Source organism: Rhipicephalus sanguineus, chromosome 5 (assembly GCF_013339695.2).
Source record: "Rhipicephalus sanguineus isolate Rsan-2018 chromosome 5, BIME_Rsan_1.4, whole genome shotgun sequence".
Taxonomy (NCBI): domain Eukaryota; kingdom Metazoa; phylum Arthropoda; class Arachnida; order Ixodida; family Ixodidae; genus Rhipicephalus; species Rhipicephalus sanguineus.
Window position 1 is genome coordinate 72,877,385 of NC_051180.1, and position 15,867 is coordinate 72,893,251.

The following is a 15,867-nucleotide window of genomic DNA, read 5'->3' on the forward strand; positions in this document are numbered from 1 at the left end:
TGGTTATCACGAGCATTTGCTCATAGCAGTCGTTATACTAAAAAAATTTTGCATTTCAGTCTTGTGCGAGTACTAGTGCAAGTATTTGTGCAGTTTTATGCTTCTAAGCAGTGCTTTCTTGTTTGGGCACTCGATGAATTAGCCCTTCGAGTAGCACTTAAATGACAAAAACTGAAAGTAGCACGACTAAATGCATTGCGTTCATGGACTCTGTAAAGTACTTGTTTCGATGGCTGGGAGTGGTGCTGGGCAAACATTCCTGGGACTAACTTTGCTACGCACGTAAGTATCAAAGAAAGAAAATATGAGGGACAGCTGATGTCATTGCTCAATCAGTAGAGCAGCGCACTCATTTCATTGAACTTGTGAATTTGGCTCTCATCTGTGAGCAAATTGCCTCTTTTTTTTTCTTTAACAATATCACCATCATCGTCATCAGTTTGGCCACACCCACTGCAGGACTAAGGCCTCTTCCATATTTCTCGAATTAACCCTGTTTTGTGCTAGCTGTGGTCATATAATCTCTCCTGCCCACCTAACTTTCTGCCACTCCCGTCACGTGCCTTCTTTCGGTTAACTTGCCTTCTCATTACATGCCATGCCCATGCCTATTTTTTCTTATTAAGTTAGACTAACATGTCACTAACATGTGTTTGTTCCCTGACCGTCGCCACTCTCTTCTTGCCCCTTACATTGATATACCTTTTCATCATTATTTCTACATTACAATTTTCTTCTAACCGAACAGGGGAGCCAGCTGCGTGTATTATATAGTGTTGGTTTCACTGGTTCCTCTCAGTTACCCCTGAAGAAGGGACCAAGTTGTTCAATCAGATTTTGATCTTTTTAAGTAAATGTTCTTGCTTTGAGTGAGCGTGGTTGGTGTCTTTTATTATTTTATCTATGCTTTCCTTGAATTAATTGTCTCTTGACTCTGTTCAGTTTTTGCCAACAATAAGTCAAGCTCCGAGGGATCGCCTGATTTCTCTCTTTCACGGTATCTTCTTGCCAACAAAAGGTGATGCGGTCGGAGGACAACAAGTATCTGCGGAAGGTACGGCGCCACATGGTTGAAGAAAGTGGCCCGCCGCACCAGCGGCGCCCCGCGAGCAATGTGCTCGTCATCTCTCACCCAGTCAAGCGTGATGCAGGCTTTTACCAGTGCCTGGCAACCAACATAGCTGGCCTAAACACCCTTGCTGCTCGACTGGTGCTGAATGCCTCAGGTAAATGGGCTCTCGTATGTGGGCAACCGGCATTGGGCAAACAGCATGCAGCATTACTCGGTTTGCAGATTTAAAACTTTTTCCTTGTGATTAGTGATAGCGATTCATCTTAGGGATTAGTGATACATGTACACACATAGAGAGAGTGCGAGACTCTTTATTAGAATAAAAACAGAGATTTTTTGCCGGCGTGTATATAACTGCTGGCATGCTACTCTGTATAGGGATGGGGAATGGGATTGAAAGATTCCAGAGGAGAGGGAAGAAAATTATATAAAAAAAGAAAGAATGTAAACTAATATGAGATGCTCAAGTGAACCTGATATTAATATTTACGACTGGGACGTGACATAAGTTTAGGCTTTTCTATATGAAATACATCTGTTAATATGTATATAGTGATGCTGTATGAGAGGAAATGTCTAGCTTCTTTTTGAGCATTGATAACCTGATTTGTGCACATCTGAGCTTGACACATTGGAACTTTCATGTTGATGGTTTAGTTTTACGGAATTCTTTCTTTTTCCTGCAGAATGCTTTGGTAATGCAATACATGTCACACTACATAGACACAGTGAAGATGTCACCATTTTCTAGAAGCACAAGAGAAAAAAATTACATGTTTCATTTTTCCTGCGGTAGTATGGATCATTTGGTAGCATCAAGCATGCTTATCACATTTGGTCCACTCTTGGTTGCAGGGGACCAGCCAAGCCCTCCGACTGGTCTGAAGGCTGTGACAAATTCAAGCACAGCCATTCTGCTTTCCTGGAATCCCTCTGCCATATCGCCGGGACAGACAATCCAGGCCTACTCAATCCACTACCTCCCCACAGCCGGTACCTGAGAGAGCTGTTCTTATTTTACTTTTTTGTTGCTTCCATTGGATGGCTCACTAGAAGGGAGTCATGTGTACACTGTCTTCTACATCCTTTTCTTTTTTTTGCCTGCATGCTCTTTAGAGAGAAAACAAGAAAATTTTAATAAGGGATTGCTTAGGGGCAGCATTTGACATAGTGATTCTTTCCTGTCTAGTCTAGTTTTGTTTTGATCATGATTGAGTCACTCACTATGAAACAAAAATGAACAAAATGAAATGGAATTTGTGGAGATAGGTTTAGCACAAAGCTTACCCTACGAGGCGACTGTGAAGGGACGCGACGTTCTCCACTGCCGCAGCGAACAAAGACGCTACGGCCGGGTTCGTTGACTCCGGCACACCGCAGAAAAGGCACTCGAAGCAGGATGTCAAGAAACAACACGGCTTTATTAACCCAAGATGCAGCACAGTACCACAGTCATGGGCTTGCAGGCCGCAAGACCGATTGAGTACGCTTGCCAGCGCCGCTACGACTATCACACAAAGGGCAGCAGTCGAGCACACAAATGAGAAGCCGCCTGCTAGAGCAGCGCGTCAACCTCTCGTGCTAGCCTGAGAGCATCTGACGCAGGCAAGCCAGCGCCAGACAGAAGCGAGCTAAAGGGGGAAGGGGGTTGTCACTGGCGGCCAATGAGGACAGGCGTTGCGCAGTGATGTAAGCTAGCTTAGTGGCGTGAGCATGTCCAGGCATGCCCGGATGCGTGCCCGCGCGCCGGGAAGCCAACGCATGGCTCGCACCAGACAAAGAGGCCTGGCGCTGCCGCCGTGGTCGCCATACTGCCGATTAACGGTGGCCCCCGGCGCTCGAGCCCTCGCAGGGCCAACACACGCGCTAGCTGGGGAACGAGGCGCCAAAGGGGAGGGCACGCTCGATTCCCACAAATTAAAGCTGAATCGTTTTATTATCCCAGACCTATAGACAGTTTACATTGGTTAAATTGCATACTGCAAAAATAAAAGAAAAAGAAATGGCGCTTCAGGCTCCAGTGCACACATTGCCAGATGACACCTTCTGAGTGCAGAATCCAGAATTGCTGCAAAGGGGGCATGTACTGACTTTTTGGGATAATGCATCGCATATATGAAGCAAAGTGTTGCGTGATATACAGTCGAATCCCGCTATAACGAATACCGCTACAACGAAATTTCCGCCACAACGAATAATTTTCGATTCCCTGTCAGCCGCCCATAGAAAACAATGCGAAAAATGTCTCGTCACAACGAATACTTTTTCTGGGTATTTCCACTTGAACGAAGTTTTCGCAAGTGCCACCACATAAGGAAAAGGAGCTTGCCTAGGATTGCCGCGAAATTCCGCTAGAAACTCGACCATTTCTCGTTGCCAGAGCCGTGCGGCCGCATCGCAATACCCGTGTCTTCATTGGAGACATGCTTTCTGCCACCTCACGCACATCCCGGTAAATTTTTCGCCATTGAGATGCTCGGCGACAGATCGTCCATCCGCCATGATGCTGCCGGCGGGTTTGATGCGCGTGCGGGCCGCGGAAGAATCGTTGATGAACTCCCGCCATTGTTTTGACGTAGCACTCAAAACTAGGGGTGTGCGAATATTCGAAATTTCGAATATTTTTCGAATAGTGTTTGCTATTCGATTCGATTCGCACTGAAATTTTACTATTCGAACTATTCGAACTATTCGAACTTTCCAAAGACAAATGCAGTCAACGTCCGGTTGAAAATGACCCCTTCAGATTTTCAATATGCTTCACCTCATTACACTTTCGTATTGCGGCAAAGCTGCCTTTCAAGCTTCGTTACGGTCGAACTTAGCCAAAAGACGAAGTCCGGTTGGAAATGGTCCCTAGATTTTCAATATGCTTCACCTCATCACACCCCCGTATTGCGGCAAAGCTGCCTTTCAAGTTCCGTTACGGTCGAACTTAGGCAAGAGAGAGTCAACGTCTGATTGAAAGTGGTCCCTAGATTTTCAATATGCTTCGCCTCCTCACACCCCCGTATTGCGGCAAAGCTGCCTTTCAAGCTCCGTTACGGTCGAACTTTGCCAAGAGACAATCAACGTCCGTTTGGAAGTGGCCCCTAGATTTTCAATATGCTTCACCTCATCACACCCGCGTATTGCGGCAAAGCTGCCTTTCAAGCTCCGCTACGGTCGCAAATGTATTAACTCAAGAAAACGCTGGTTCCAACATGGAGATGAAAGATATGGCAGAGTTGGGGGCTCAATTAATGCTGTTTTGGACCTGAAATTTGGGCAGGAAGTCAGAAAAATCGGACGCCGAAGCTTTTTAGCATGCAAAATTTTAGATGTTCTCATATATCGACGTTTACGAGGCAGATTTGGAACTCTGGACTTGAAGGGAGCACACCCTTGTCCGCCGCATCAGTTGGGCCTCCACAGAATTTGAAAGAGGAGGAGAGGCTGAGGAAATGGCATCTCTGCCTATCACGTGTAAAGTGTTGTCGGCAACACTTTGGTTGCACCAAATCATGTACATAAATACAATTCGGCCTCCACATTGCCTCACTCTTGATAAGAAAGACAACTATGAAATATGACCCCACCAGCGCTTCATCAACCTAGCGGAAAGAAACTCTTTCATGTTGCGATCTCACAAGAACATACTAAGGGATTCTCTGCAACTTTTTCTGTAATTTCACTTCGAATTATTCGAAAAATGTTTGAGAAAGATTCGAAAATTATTCGAAATTATTCGATTCGATTCGCACTCAATCTTTATTATTCGAATTCGCTTCGCACTTAAAATTTTGCTATTCGCACTGCTCTACTCAAAACAAAACTACTGCTCGTCGTCACAAGCCCTGCGATCGTGAATGACATCCATGGCGTTTTGAAGGCACACGCGCCGCCAGCGCGCACCTAGTCCAAGCGTAACTGCATTCTGCCGCAACCGCTTTGAATACAAATGCGGTCGTGTCGACGCGATCACGGGCGACCACGCAAGTACGCGCGCATCCATCGAACGTACGTGCACCGACTCAATGCAATGCTGCGGCCAAAACCACGGTAGACGCGATCACAGATAGCAACGACGCAGTTCTGAAGGCACACGCACGGCCAGCGCGCACAGATTGAAAACGGAACTACCGTCGCTACCGTTTGCCGGAAGCGCTGCGCAGAACACCGCGGCAGAGACCGCGGTCGCTATCGTCGCGATTATCGATAGCGAATATGCTGAAGTACGCAGCTAACACACCTGAAGAAAGATTAAAGGCAACAAAGTCGTAAAACGGCACGAAGCGTTTCGACTTTCCTTTCTCTCGCTTATGACTGTGGTAGTGCGGAGCTTCGGCACTTTGTTTTCACTTAGCCTCTACCGAACTTTGGCACGCTCCTTCGCGGCGCTACGCGCTCGGCACGCTTCGAGGGTAGCCTTGTATAACTCGCCTATTGACGCAAAGCCGCCTTCATTGCGTTGCCGTGAAGCCAACTTGCGCAACGAAATTCGCGTATAACCCGCACCCCGCGTTTAACGCTAAATTTTTTGTATATTTTGCGCGTGTTATACGCGAGAAAATACATTCACCCGGTGTGCGGCCAAGTGCGACCGAGTTAGCGACAGTTAAATGCAAAGGACAGTGCATGCGCATGCCGGGACCAAAGGACGAGTCATGATCATCAGATCTTCCTAACTTTTGTGGTCTGTAGATGAAATTTCGCTGCAACGAAATTCCGCGACAACGAACTTTTTCGCGCGTCCCGTCAATTTCGTTGTAGCGGGATTTGACTGTAATAGTTAAAGCATCCCGCAACAGCATGCAATAACAGTGTTTTCTAGCCTTCATCCATAAAGCAAAAACAGTGCTTTTCTATGTTTTAGCATCTTGAATTGGGCTGGTTGGTATATACTGATTTTTCAACGAAGAAGCAGCGCTAAAACAGGACGAAGATGAGAGGACATGAACATGGCGCTAGTTGTTAGTCAGCGATGGTTTTTAGTTAGCGCCGTGTTCATATCCTCTTGTCTTCGCCCTGCTCTAGCGCTGTTTCTTCGTTCAAAAATTTTCTATGTTTACTCGGAATTTTGCCAGCGATCTTGAAGTGGAAGCCAGAAGACACTCACTGGTGCTGCAGCCACATTTTCAAATTTGACAATGACGATGCAGGAGTTCTATAAGTTGTCAGTGAATGCTCTGTGACAAGTGTAAAAGCTTTTTGTCTGCTTAAAGCGTATTTGGGAATCATAATATTTGTGTTACTTCATGTGCCAAGATTTCTATGCACCACATGCAATCTGAGAAGCTTAGTTAAGGAAACTGTGTATCTATAGATTGCACAGTTTTCCTTTATGGACAACATTAACAGCCTCTGCTGAATGCAGATGTTTCAGCTATCTGTTCAGCACTATTGTAGGTTTATCTGAAAGTATTTGTCAACTTTTCGCAGGTGGCAATGAGCTTCAGAAGGTCTCTGTGAACACGGCACTCCTTATAGAAAAGCTGACGCCATTCACCAACTACACATTCTACGTGCGAGCCTACAGTGGCAAGAGCGCCAGCGAGCAGTCGGAGAAAGTCACCCAAATCACTGGAGAAGATGGTACGTTAAGCCACGTGCAGTGACCAAATACCTTTCTTTCTGCGCTTAATGAAAGGAGAAAAAAGCAACGAAAATTCCAAATCAGGATTTCAACGTGCTGGCACCTTTTTTTTTTCCAGCCACATTTTTCATGATTCTTGAAATTAATATTTGCAAAAATTTGCACCCATGAAGGATTTAAACTGTTGATTGAGCAAAAGTGATTTGCATGTTAGCATTGGACAATTTACCAACGTTGTTTGCCATGATCAGGAATGTTGCAGCCAGTGTGCCTTACAGGCATTTGTGTGTATGATGTCGAGTCTTCAGCTAGGACTTGGGGGGTTCCTTTTGAGAAACAGCGCCCGAGCTCCTGTTTCTAAATTTCAGCTGTTTTCACAATATGCAGCTGCTTGATCCTACACACTCACACACACATGATTGCCACTGCATGATCTATGCACCAGACTTGGGTGTTTAAAAGAATTGATTGTTGGGCTAGTTGGTTGTGCATGACTGGTTGAGATAAATTAGCGCGAATAAAAAAACGACGAGGAACACAAGGAAGAACTTGTCCTCATCTCCTTCCTCATGTTCCTTGTCGTTTTTTTATTTGCACTAATTTACCGCAAGCAGTTTAGTGTTTGAAATGACCAAACCATGTGATGGACCCTTCATCAATGGATGGTACAGTACATATGCTGCAGGTCAGGTGTGGAATCCAAAAACAGAAACATTGCACTTCACCGGCTTAGTTAGCCACTGAAATGCTCTATACAGTCGATCCCGGATATATCGAACTCGAAGGGGATCGCGAAATAGTTCGATATATCGATAATTCGAAATACGAAATATGCGTATTTAAGGCTTTAATTAAAGCACTGCAGGCCTCGACACAGTTTTTTGAAATCGTAAAAAGCGCGAACATGACGATTCGCTCACATATGCTAAAGAACAAGGCGAGAACTTCTTTTGCAAGTTAGCGCACTTTATTTCGCATGAAAAAAGTCCGTCAACTTGTCTTGCTTCTTGCGCGCCCTGAATTCATCAAGTCATCGTCAATATTATATAAGCTTTCCAAATAAGTAAATTCAGCACCTTCCGCCACAACAGCGGTGATCGACGCTGAACGCTGATGCGAGCTCTGTAGCGCGGTAAAGGGTTTAGCAGTGGCAGCGGCGGCTGGCATCTTCAAACCGCACGGGTCCATTTCCGCAGCACCGGCAACGTCAGCTATGATCTCGGCATCGATGCAGTCAGAAACAGCTACGTCGTTATCTGCACCGATGAAGTCACTTGCTGTGCTCCCGTCCGATACAGCGCCCGGAAACGCTAAGTCGCAAAATTCACTGACGCACCGTACGCCGTAGTCGGCGGTCATGACACGCCCGAAGTCGTCACCTGGTACCAAGGCCCGTAAGGAAACATTGCACGGCGGTGCTTTACTTGACGTCGTTTCAAGCACCGGTCATCATTTTTATCGCTACGAGCGGGACAATGTTTAGTTCGACTTCCGAATGACGATTTATCAAGAACAAAGCACGAAGTACACACAGTACACATTCTGCAAGAGACAACGCTGCACCGCTGCACGAAGAAACATTTCTCCACCGTCGACATGTTAGCGATACCGATGGCACTTGTGCCTTTGCAGAAGGCAGCCGCTACTTTGGCGAAAAATGCGAAAAAAAGCATAGCCTCTGAGATCAGCGTTTTAAAACCGAAAACACTAAAAATACGTCACGAGGTTGCGAATCTCAAAGGCCATGCTTTGCGGGCCTGCATGCCATCTTGCGCGAAGAGACAATGAAGGGAATGCAAACATTACAACAAGACTGCGAAGTCACTTCGAATTCTCATTTTGGTGCCCTTGGGAATCAGCCTCTTTGAAAAACACTAGCCCATGCGTTAAAACCTGCGGACCGCGCGTCAAATATACCGGTGAACTGACAAGCTTTGCACAACGAACTAGAGCAACGCACTTTCGTCACCTGCGCGCGACGAGGGATTGGAACTTATAAGAACGCGGCCGAAAAATGATCAATAGTTGTTAGGAAACATGCACTTTCTGGGTAGCACTGACAATTGGGCGAGTTGGTACAGATGCATGGCTTCAGAACGGTGCAACAAGGAAGACGAAAATTTCGTCTTCCTTGTTGCGCCGTTCTGAAGCCATGCACTTTCTGGGCTTCGGCGCGGGCAGCGTTCGATATAGCGGATGTTTCGCTGTGCGGGAGTTTGATATATGTGCACACCAACCCCATACTTTTGCATGGGAAATTCAAGGGGATTTCTCAACTGTTCGATATAGCCAATAATTCGATATATCCGAGTTCGATATACCCGGGATCGACTGTACCACCAAATAAGTGAAAATTGAGTCTTGACCAAAATACTTCACTAGAGCAAGCTAACAATACTAAGTTAGCTTGTTAACGTAGTATTGTTAACTGAATAACAAATGCCATGTTTTTATTTGCTTATTTAGTTCTGATTGCCTCTTTGCAGTGCCACTTGGTGCACCATCTGTGACTGTCACCAGCCTTACTCCCACAACCATGCACATCTCGTGGACTGAGCTCCCTCCAACAGTTGCCAGGGGCAACATCGCATTCTACCGCATCCACTACCGCCTGCACGGGCAGAATTACAACAATGTCTTGGTTGTCAAGGGAACCGTCCGAGAGTACACCATCACTGGTGGGTTGCTTCTCTGAGTTCCTGGTACGTTTTAATGGAAAGTACTAGACCTTGTAACTTGCAGGAATCTCAACGTGTGAAATGTCATCCATGAAGTAATGTTTGTTCATGCTTATACCCCTGCTTTAAAAGAAAAAAAGATACCTCTAAACTTCGATTGGCTCGGATTCTGATGAATTTGTAGTGATTGTTTAACTTGTAGTGTCACATCAACCACAAAAGATATTCCTACATGTCTCTAAAAGATTTACAGGAATCTTTGCGAGAAAAAGAAAAATTGCAGCACTGCTGAAGAGAAAGGCTGCAAGGACATGAAAGAGGCTTCGTGGTGACAAACTCTGTGTTTCAACAGGTCTGGAACAAACCAAGGAGTACGATGTTCGAGTTATGGCTGGAACAGCTGAAGGCTTTCCAGTTCTCTCGGATGACGCTTGGCCCTGGGTCACGTACCGCATGCCTCATAAGTCCTCCTCAACTAGTGAGTTGTTTATTGCCGGCTTACTTCTCTCTACACACACGTGTCTGACAATGTTGCATGAAATATCGATTTCAAGTAAGTTAGTGTTAAACCTAGGTGATTAAATAAAACTGTGTAACATGATGGGGACTTCAGGTAAGGTTACATAAAAGCCCATTTCAGAATATGTCACTACAGTCAACATCCGATTTTTCAGACTCCCTAGGGACCGCGAAATCGTCTGAAAAATCGGGCAGTCCGAAAAAACGAATTCATGCTTTTTTATTCCGCTCAAGCGGTCAAATCGCCACAGCCACGTCCGAAATAGCTTTAATGCCTCCCAGTACAATTATCAGGCATTTTGGTGCGCGCTCAGGCTCTCGCAAATACATTCGGTACCTGCCACGAACCCCGCTTAACTATGTACGTGCCAACCGCCACTTTTGCATCTCGTGATGAGCGCCGCTGATATCAGCAAAGTGCGGAATAGGTTACGGCTCTCTCGCATGGAGCGTTTGGAAACGATGACGCGGAACACAAAGACTGTGGCGGAAGAGCGGACGACTCGTTCGGCTTCCCCCGATGCGTGTGCGCACGTAAACGATGCGCACACACATCGCCAAATCTCCGCCGATACGAAGCATTTGCTGCCATGTCAAGCTGATCGTGCAGCACGTTGCCAACTAAGCTGACGCCGTCACTGTACTGTTGCTATATCGTACGCACGCATTTATCATGAAAGGGTTCGTGATGCGCACTTTGTTCCTGACCGCACATGGGTGCGGCAGTGACGAGCTGGTTTCATCCGTGAAGGCAACGCATCTGTGCGGCGCACTTGGCGGTCTCGCACAAAGAGGCAGCAGGAATGGCGGCGCGGCGCATTTGGATTCTCGCCTAGATTAAATGCGCGCAGCACGCATGCAACTGCGCTAGGCTGCATGCCCTACCGAGCAGTTAACTGAAGATGCTTATCGTAAGGGTTGTCAGCGATTAAGCCGTACTGGTGCGTTTTCCACCTGCCACCACCACGCCTCCGTGCGTTTCCGCTGCTTATCCGTAAAGACATCGCCGCGCGGCCCCGGGATAGCGGCCCCTTTAAATTTTTGGTCTGCTTCACCCCATAACGCTTCGGCATTGCGGCAAAGCTTACTTTTGGACTCTGCTGCTGTTGTAAACAGATTGACTCGCGAAAGCGCTGGTTTGAAGCTATGAGATGATAGACGCGGCAGAGGTCGGACCTTCAAATAATGCCTTTCGGACCTGTGATTTGGGCAGAAAGTCCGAAAAATGGGACACGGAAGAGTTTCACCATCCGAAATTTCGGACGTTCTAATACATTGACGTCTATGGGGCTGGTGATGGTGCCGCGGAAGCGTCCGAATTTTCGAGCATGTCCGGAAAATCGGCCGTCCGAAAAATCAGCAGTTGACTGTATTGCTTTCACACTGTAGCACATGGTAGATAAGGGTGCAGTTATATTAAAGGGGTCATGAATCGCCCCTCGTGCTTGGCGTGGAAAACACCTTGGAATGAGTTGAACACCTCCTAGGAATATATATTCGAAAGAATTTTTTGAAAAGCTAAAGTAGGACCGGAGACATAGCAACCACTATATTTACGTGATGCATTCCCTCTCAACTCACTTCATTCCAAAGGCGAGGGCAACGCCGTTCTAGGTGCTCCGCCCAGTGCATTATGTCACCTCGCTTGAATGTTGTGTGGTTTGCTTTCCACGTAACATGGCGGTGCTGACGGCTGCTGCTGGCAACTCATGGTTCTGGTCGGCTGCTTCTCGCTGTGCTGTAGCTGTGTGTTCTGGCACGGTGTATCCACTGGTCACCACTAGGGAGAGCTGGATGGCCCTTCGAGCTAGAGTTACTGTATATGCTTCCTTAGGGGGCATATACAGTAACTGTACTTTGAGTGCGCTCGGGTGAAGCCACCCCAAGCCGCTGTTTTTGTCTTGGAAGTGAGCGCGCGACCACTTGTTCGCTGTTGGCGGGCCAGCATTTCTTTTCTTTATTTTGAAACAGTGCCTGCCTGTAGCGCTGTAAACTGCTCAAGCTGACTAGGAAGGCCTTCAAGGAAGAGATTTCATGAGAAGGTACCCAGAAATCGTACCAAGATTTGCTCGTTTTACTAGGAAATAAACAGTGAGGTATGATCGGTTGGTAGTGGGAATTGCCTGCATTTTTTTGAGCTCCCCTAAAAAGTGAACTTAAAGGACAGGCTGAGCGTAATCCTTTGCTGTCACCATATGTTGGCAGTATAGCTGGCTACATTGCAGGCTTTCTGTGTCTGATTCTGTGGTGGCGGATCTCCTGTGTGACGTGCCACTGGCGTAGCATCAACAGCATCGGCGTCGCATAGAACGGTGGATACGTTCACGTTCCCTCGCGAGTGGAGGTGCCACGATGCATGCGCTCATTGTGGGCTACCCTATTGGAAAACCCAGTGGCGCTGTCCCAGTGCCATACATGATTATTGGACTAGTGTGGTGCAGGGTACTGGGAGACTGGCACACTGCGCGACACACGCTCAACACTGGTGTGCAGCACACCCGTTTTAGGCCAAAATCGGGCCTTTAAATTGTTTTTGAAAATTCTGATCATGCCCAAATCATAATTCTGACAAAACACAAGCACTGGAAAAAAAAAAAAAAAAACGTGAATGAGTGGGGCTAAAACTCACTCCTTCGACGCACATTGCATTCTGAAGCTGACACGCTACCTCTACACTATGCTTCAAAGACGGAGGGTGTTGTTTTTATCTTATACCTAATTCTGGTGGCCTGTCTTTTCATCACCTTGTTTAGAAATGCAGATTTCAGTCTCTCTGTGCTTGCGACAACCTAACAGAAGATAGTTAATTCGTTTGTTATGTGTTGCCCGGGATCAGAACGTCCATCTGGCATGTTTTGCCACAAAACATATTAGCGTAACCGCACATGTGAGCAGCATTCAACTTCCAAGCAAACTTCCATGTGGCCACGGCCGACAGAGCAAAGTACATGCGCGCTGCCGGGCAAGGTATCACCTTTTGCGAATTGAGCCGAGCAGCAAAGAATAGGCATTCAGCCGAAAAGCGGCCGAAACTCATGAGTGGGCTGCACGACACTTGGAAAATCACTGCAGTGCCTGCACTACAACTTCACGGGATAAACCAAGGTTAACGAGTGGTGAATACATAAGTCCCTTAACCTTGGTATGTTCCTGTGGCTGCCACTGACCGTGGGAAACAGAGGTTGCATGTGGTACATTCCATAGAAGTTAGGCATGTGGTGGCGTGTGATTCTTTGTCAAAAGAATAATACTAGCATTAAAATGCTCAGCTTATAATCCAACCCTTATGGTTCATGAGGGGCCGCTCTCCGGCCTGTTAATTAAGAACCTGCTTGCAACTCTATCTGTGCACGCACTGATCAAGTCAGCATGAGATCCATGGCATTTGTACTCAATGCCACACACAAGTTTTTTAAGATTTGAATCTACGTGTAACATACAATAAAAAAAACTAATCGAAACAAGCGAGGCACGATGGGCTGCGATACCGAAAAGGTAGTGCGGCCAAACTTAAGTTACGCTCGAACGTGCGCAAGCATGCTGAGTTCAGTAGATGACAGTTGGCTCTACGAGAAGTCAGTCATCTTTTTGAAAACTCGCAACAAAGATTTTCCATATTTCAGCCTGATCAACTATACACACAAATCTGATCCAAACCCCACTCTTGATTTATGTCGGCTATTGGCCAATAAGGATGCTATGTGTATTGCGATGTGGAGAAACTAAAGCGTGACATCGGGTGACAGGCGCCCACCCACAGACGAGAGTGAGAACAGGCCTCTGTTAGAAAGGAAGGTGCCTGAGAAAACGGCAACTTTGCGCTCCACCTGTAACTTTAAGCGGTGCGCCAGACTGCAATATTTGGCTGAGCAGTTCATAGCCGTGTCTGCTTTCTGCAGAATGTGTTTTTTCAACAAGCCCAAGGGGTGCTTCATGACCCCTTTTTTTTTTAACCTGCAAGATCAGTAGCTTCATTTGTAAACCGTGAATACATCTAATGTCGTTTCAAGGCATCTCAGGATCTTGCATCTTCCATCTCAGCATCTTGCATCTGATAAGATATGCTTGTCAGATGTTGCATCTTTCTTTGCTCAAAATTGATATGTCATGCTACCACTCTCCGATGAGGATTTTTATCATTGCAAGTGTCGTAAGCTTCCACATTGTTGGAGTGCATTTCGCACATTAGGTCGACTGCATTATGCCCATTCCACTTCTAATAATGTTTCCCTTATCCTGCAATAAAGTTTGTTTCCTGCCCCACTAACTTCAGTATAACAAGCGTTCACAAGTATTTCTTGTTTTTAGCTGACATTGATGAAGCTCCATTTATTATTCAGAAATTAGTCAGGCAGTGTGCACCCACCATCTGTGATGGGATGTATGCCCCCTGAGGTTACTATAAAGTGAATGACTAAAGGAACAAGCAAACACAGGCAAAGACACTTCACGGTGAAAGTGGTGTTGAGTATCAGCTTCTTCACTGCTTGCAGTGCCATTGCCTCCAGTTTTGTACCTGATCGTCATCAATGCCACTACCCTGGAGGCCCGGTGGTCTGTGTCCCCCGAGGAAAAGAACCCGTTGTCGGGCTTCAGGCTGCGCTTTCGAGAGCAGGGCAGCCAGTTCCTGGACCCGATTGTCCTGCCCCACACAACCTTCTCCTATGTAGTCTACAACTTGAGTGAGTTACCACTCTGACATCTGTCACTTGCAGGAAATGCTGGTTACGCTGCCTTCACATTACTTATTGCGGCTGCTGCTACAGCAGTCTATGGCTGAGTTCAAAAATTGAGTGTTCTAGCTTTAGTCACAGCAGATGTATTTCAATTGGGCTATGATGCTCGGTGGATGTGCAGATGTTTGACCATTCTGAGATCAAGGTACACCTGCCTATTATAGGAATTCTGAGAGTAGCTCTTGTTTCAAGGTACCTTTGAGCCAACTTGTGATAAGTTGCACTTTATTTAATTTTATGCGGTGCGATTAAAACAAGAATACAATGTGCATACAACAAAACCGCTGAGCCAATAGACAAAGCCAGTGGAGACCCCTGATCAGATATGATCGGCAGCGTACTCCATTTAGTTAGTATAAACACCTCACTTTAACCTCATTTTCGTGATGCGTGCACTAAGAATGCGGTGTAAAACGGACCACACGTTTGCTTGAATCTATTTCAGGACCTCAAACCTGGTACGAGGTGCATGTATCTTGCTTCAACCATCTTGTGGATGGCCAGGAAGCTGTACAGACAATCCTGACCCACCCTGAAAACCTGACAGTAGAGGGTGACGTGGGTAAGCACATCATTTTATGTTTGCTCAAACTTCAACCACATTGTCTCATTGTGGTGTCACATTGAAGAATAGAGCAGTCCAAGCATTAATTAAGAGTTTAACTCTTTATCGGGCGAATACGACCTAGCAAAGCAAGTAAATCTCACGTAAAATGATAGCGTCATTCACAGTCACCGGTTGTCAAGACATTATCTATTGACAAAGTGTGCGTCAGCTTTTCACATATGCGTCGTTGCACGGTCCCTGACAGTGAATATCTCCTCTGGAGAAATGGTGACAGGTTGGTTCACTTTCATCTAACTCCTGTGATGGTGGACTGGACCGAAAAATTATTCCGTTAACATTCGCCCTTGGCGGTGCCTCGCGGATACCAGTGCGTAACCAAAATTTGCAGTGATGCCTGGTGAGGGGCTCTTTACTGAACCGTACATGTGGTAAGGTGTTCCTTGCTTTCGTGCACAGACCCACCCGGTGGCTTAGAAGCGGAGCCAACATCGCCACGTTCTATTCACCTGTCCTGGAAGCCTCCTAACTCTATTCACAACATCACCTACTACACTGTTCGCTACAGTGCTGTTCATCCCCAAAACCACATGAACTCTTCTGTGGTACATTACGTTCGAAGGTAAGCTACTGTAACCTTAAACTTCGTTTGGGTTGTGATATAAAATTTGTCAGTGCAGGAGATCAGTTTTGCATGACAGTAAGCCCTAGGTTTTCATTAT

At 46.3% G+C, this 15,867-nt stretch overlaps 1 protein-coding gene across 1 annotated transcript in view; it reads left to right on the forward strand.

The window, feature by feature from the left end:
* Window positions 1-15,867, forward strand: part of LOC119393761 (protogenin) — a 338,054-nt gene that overhangs the window by 281,918 nt on the left and 40,269 nt on the right. Inside the window, exons 9-16 of the mRNA XM_037660896.2 lie at window positions 1,019-1,226; window positions 1,928-2,065; window positions 6,494-6,646; window positions 9,134-9,325; window positions 9,678-9,803; window positions 14,338-14,526; window positions 15,026-15,142; window positions 15,605-15,767. Coding sequence (XP_037516824.1) covers window positions 1,019-1,226; window positions 1,928-2,065; window positions 6,494-6,646; window positions 9,134-9,325; window positions 9,678-9,803; window positions 14,338-14,526; window positions 15,026-15,142; window positions 15,605-15,767 — 1,286 coding nt within the window. The remainder of the gene's footprint in view (window positions 1-1,018; window positions 1,227-1,927; window positions 2,066-6,493; window positions 6,647-9,133; window positions 9,326-9,677; window positions 9,804-14,337; window positions 14,527-15,025; window positions 15,143-15,604; window positions 15,768-15,867) is intronic.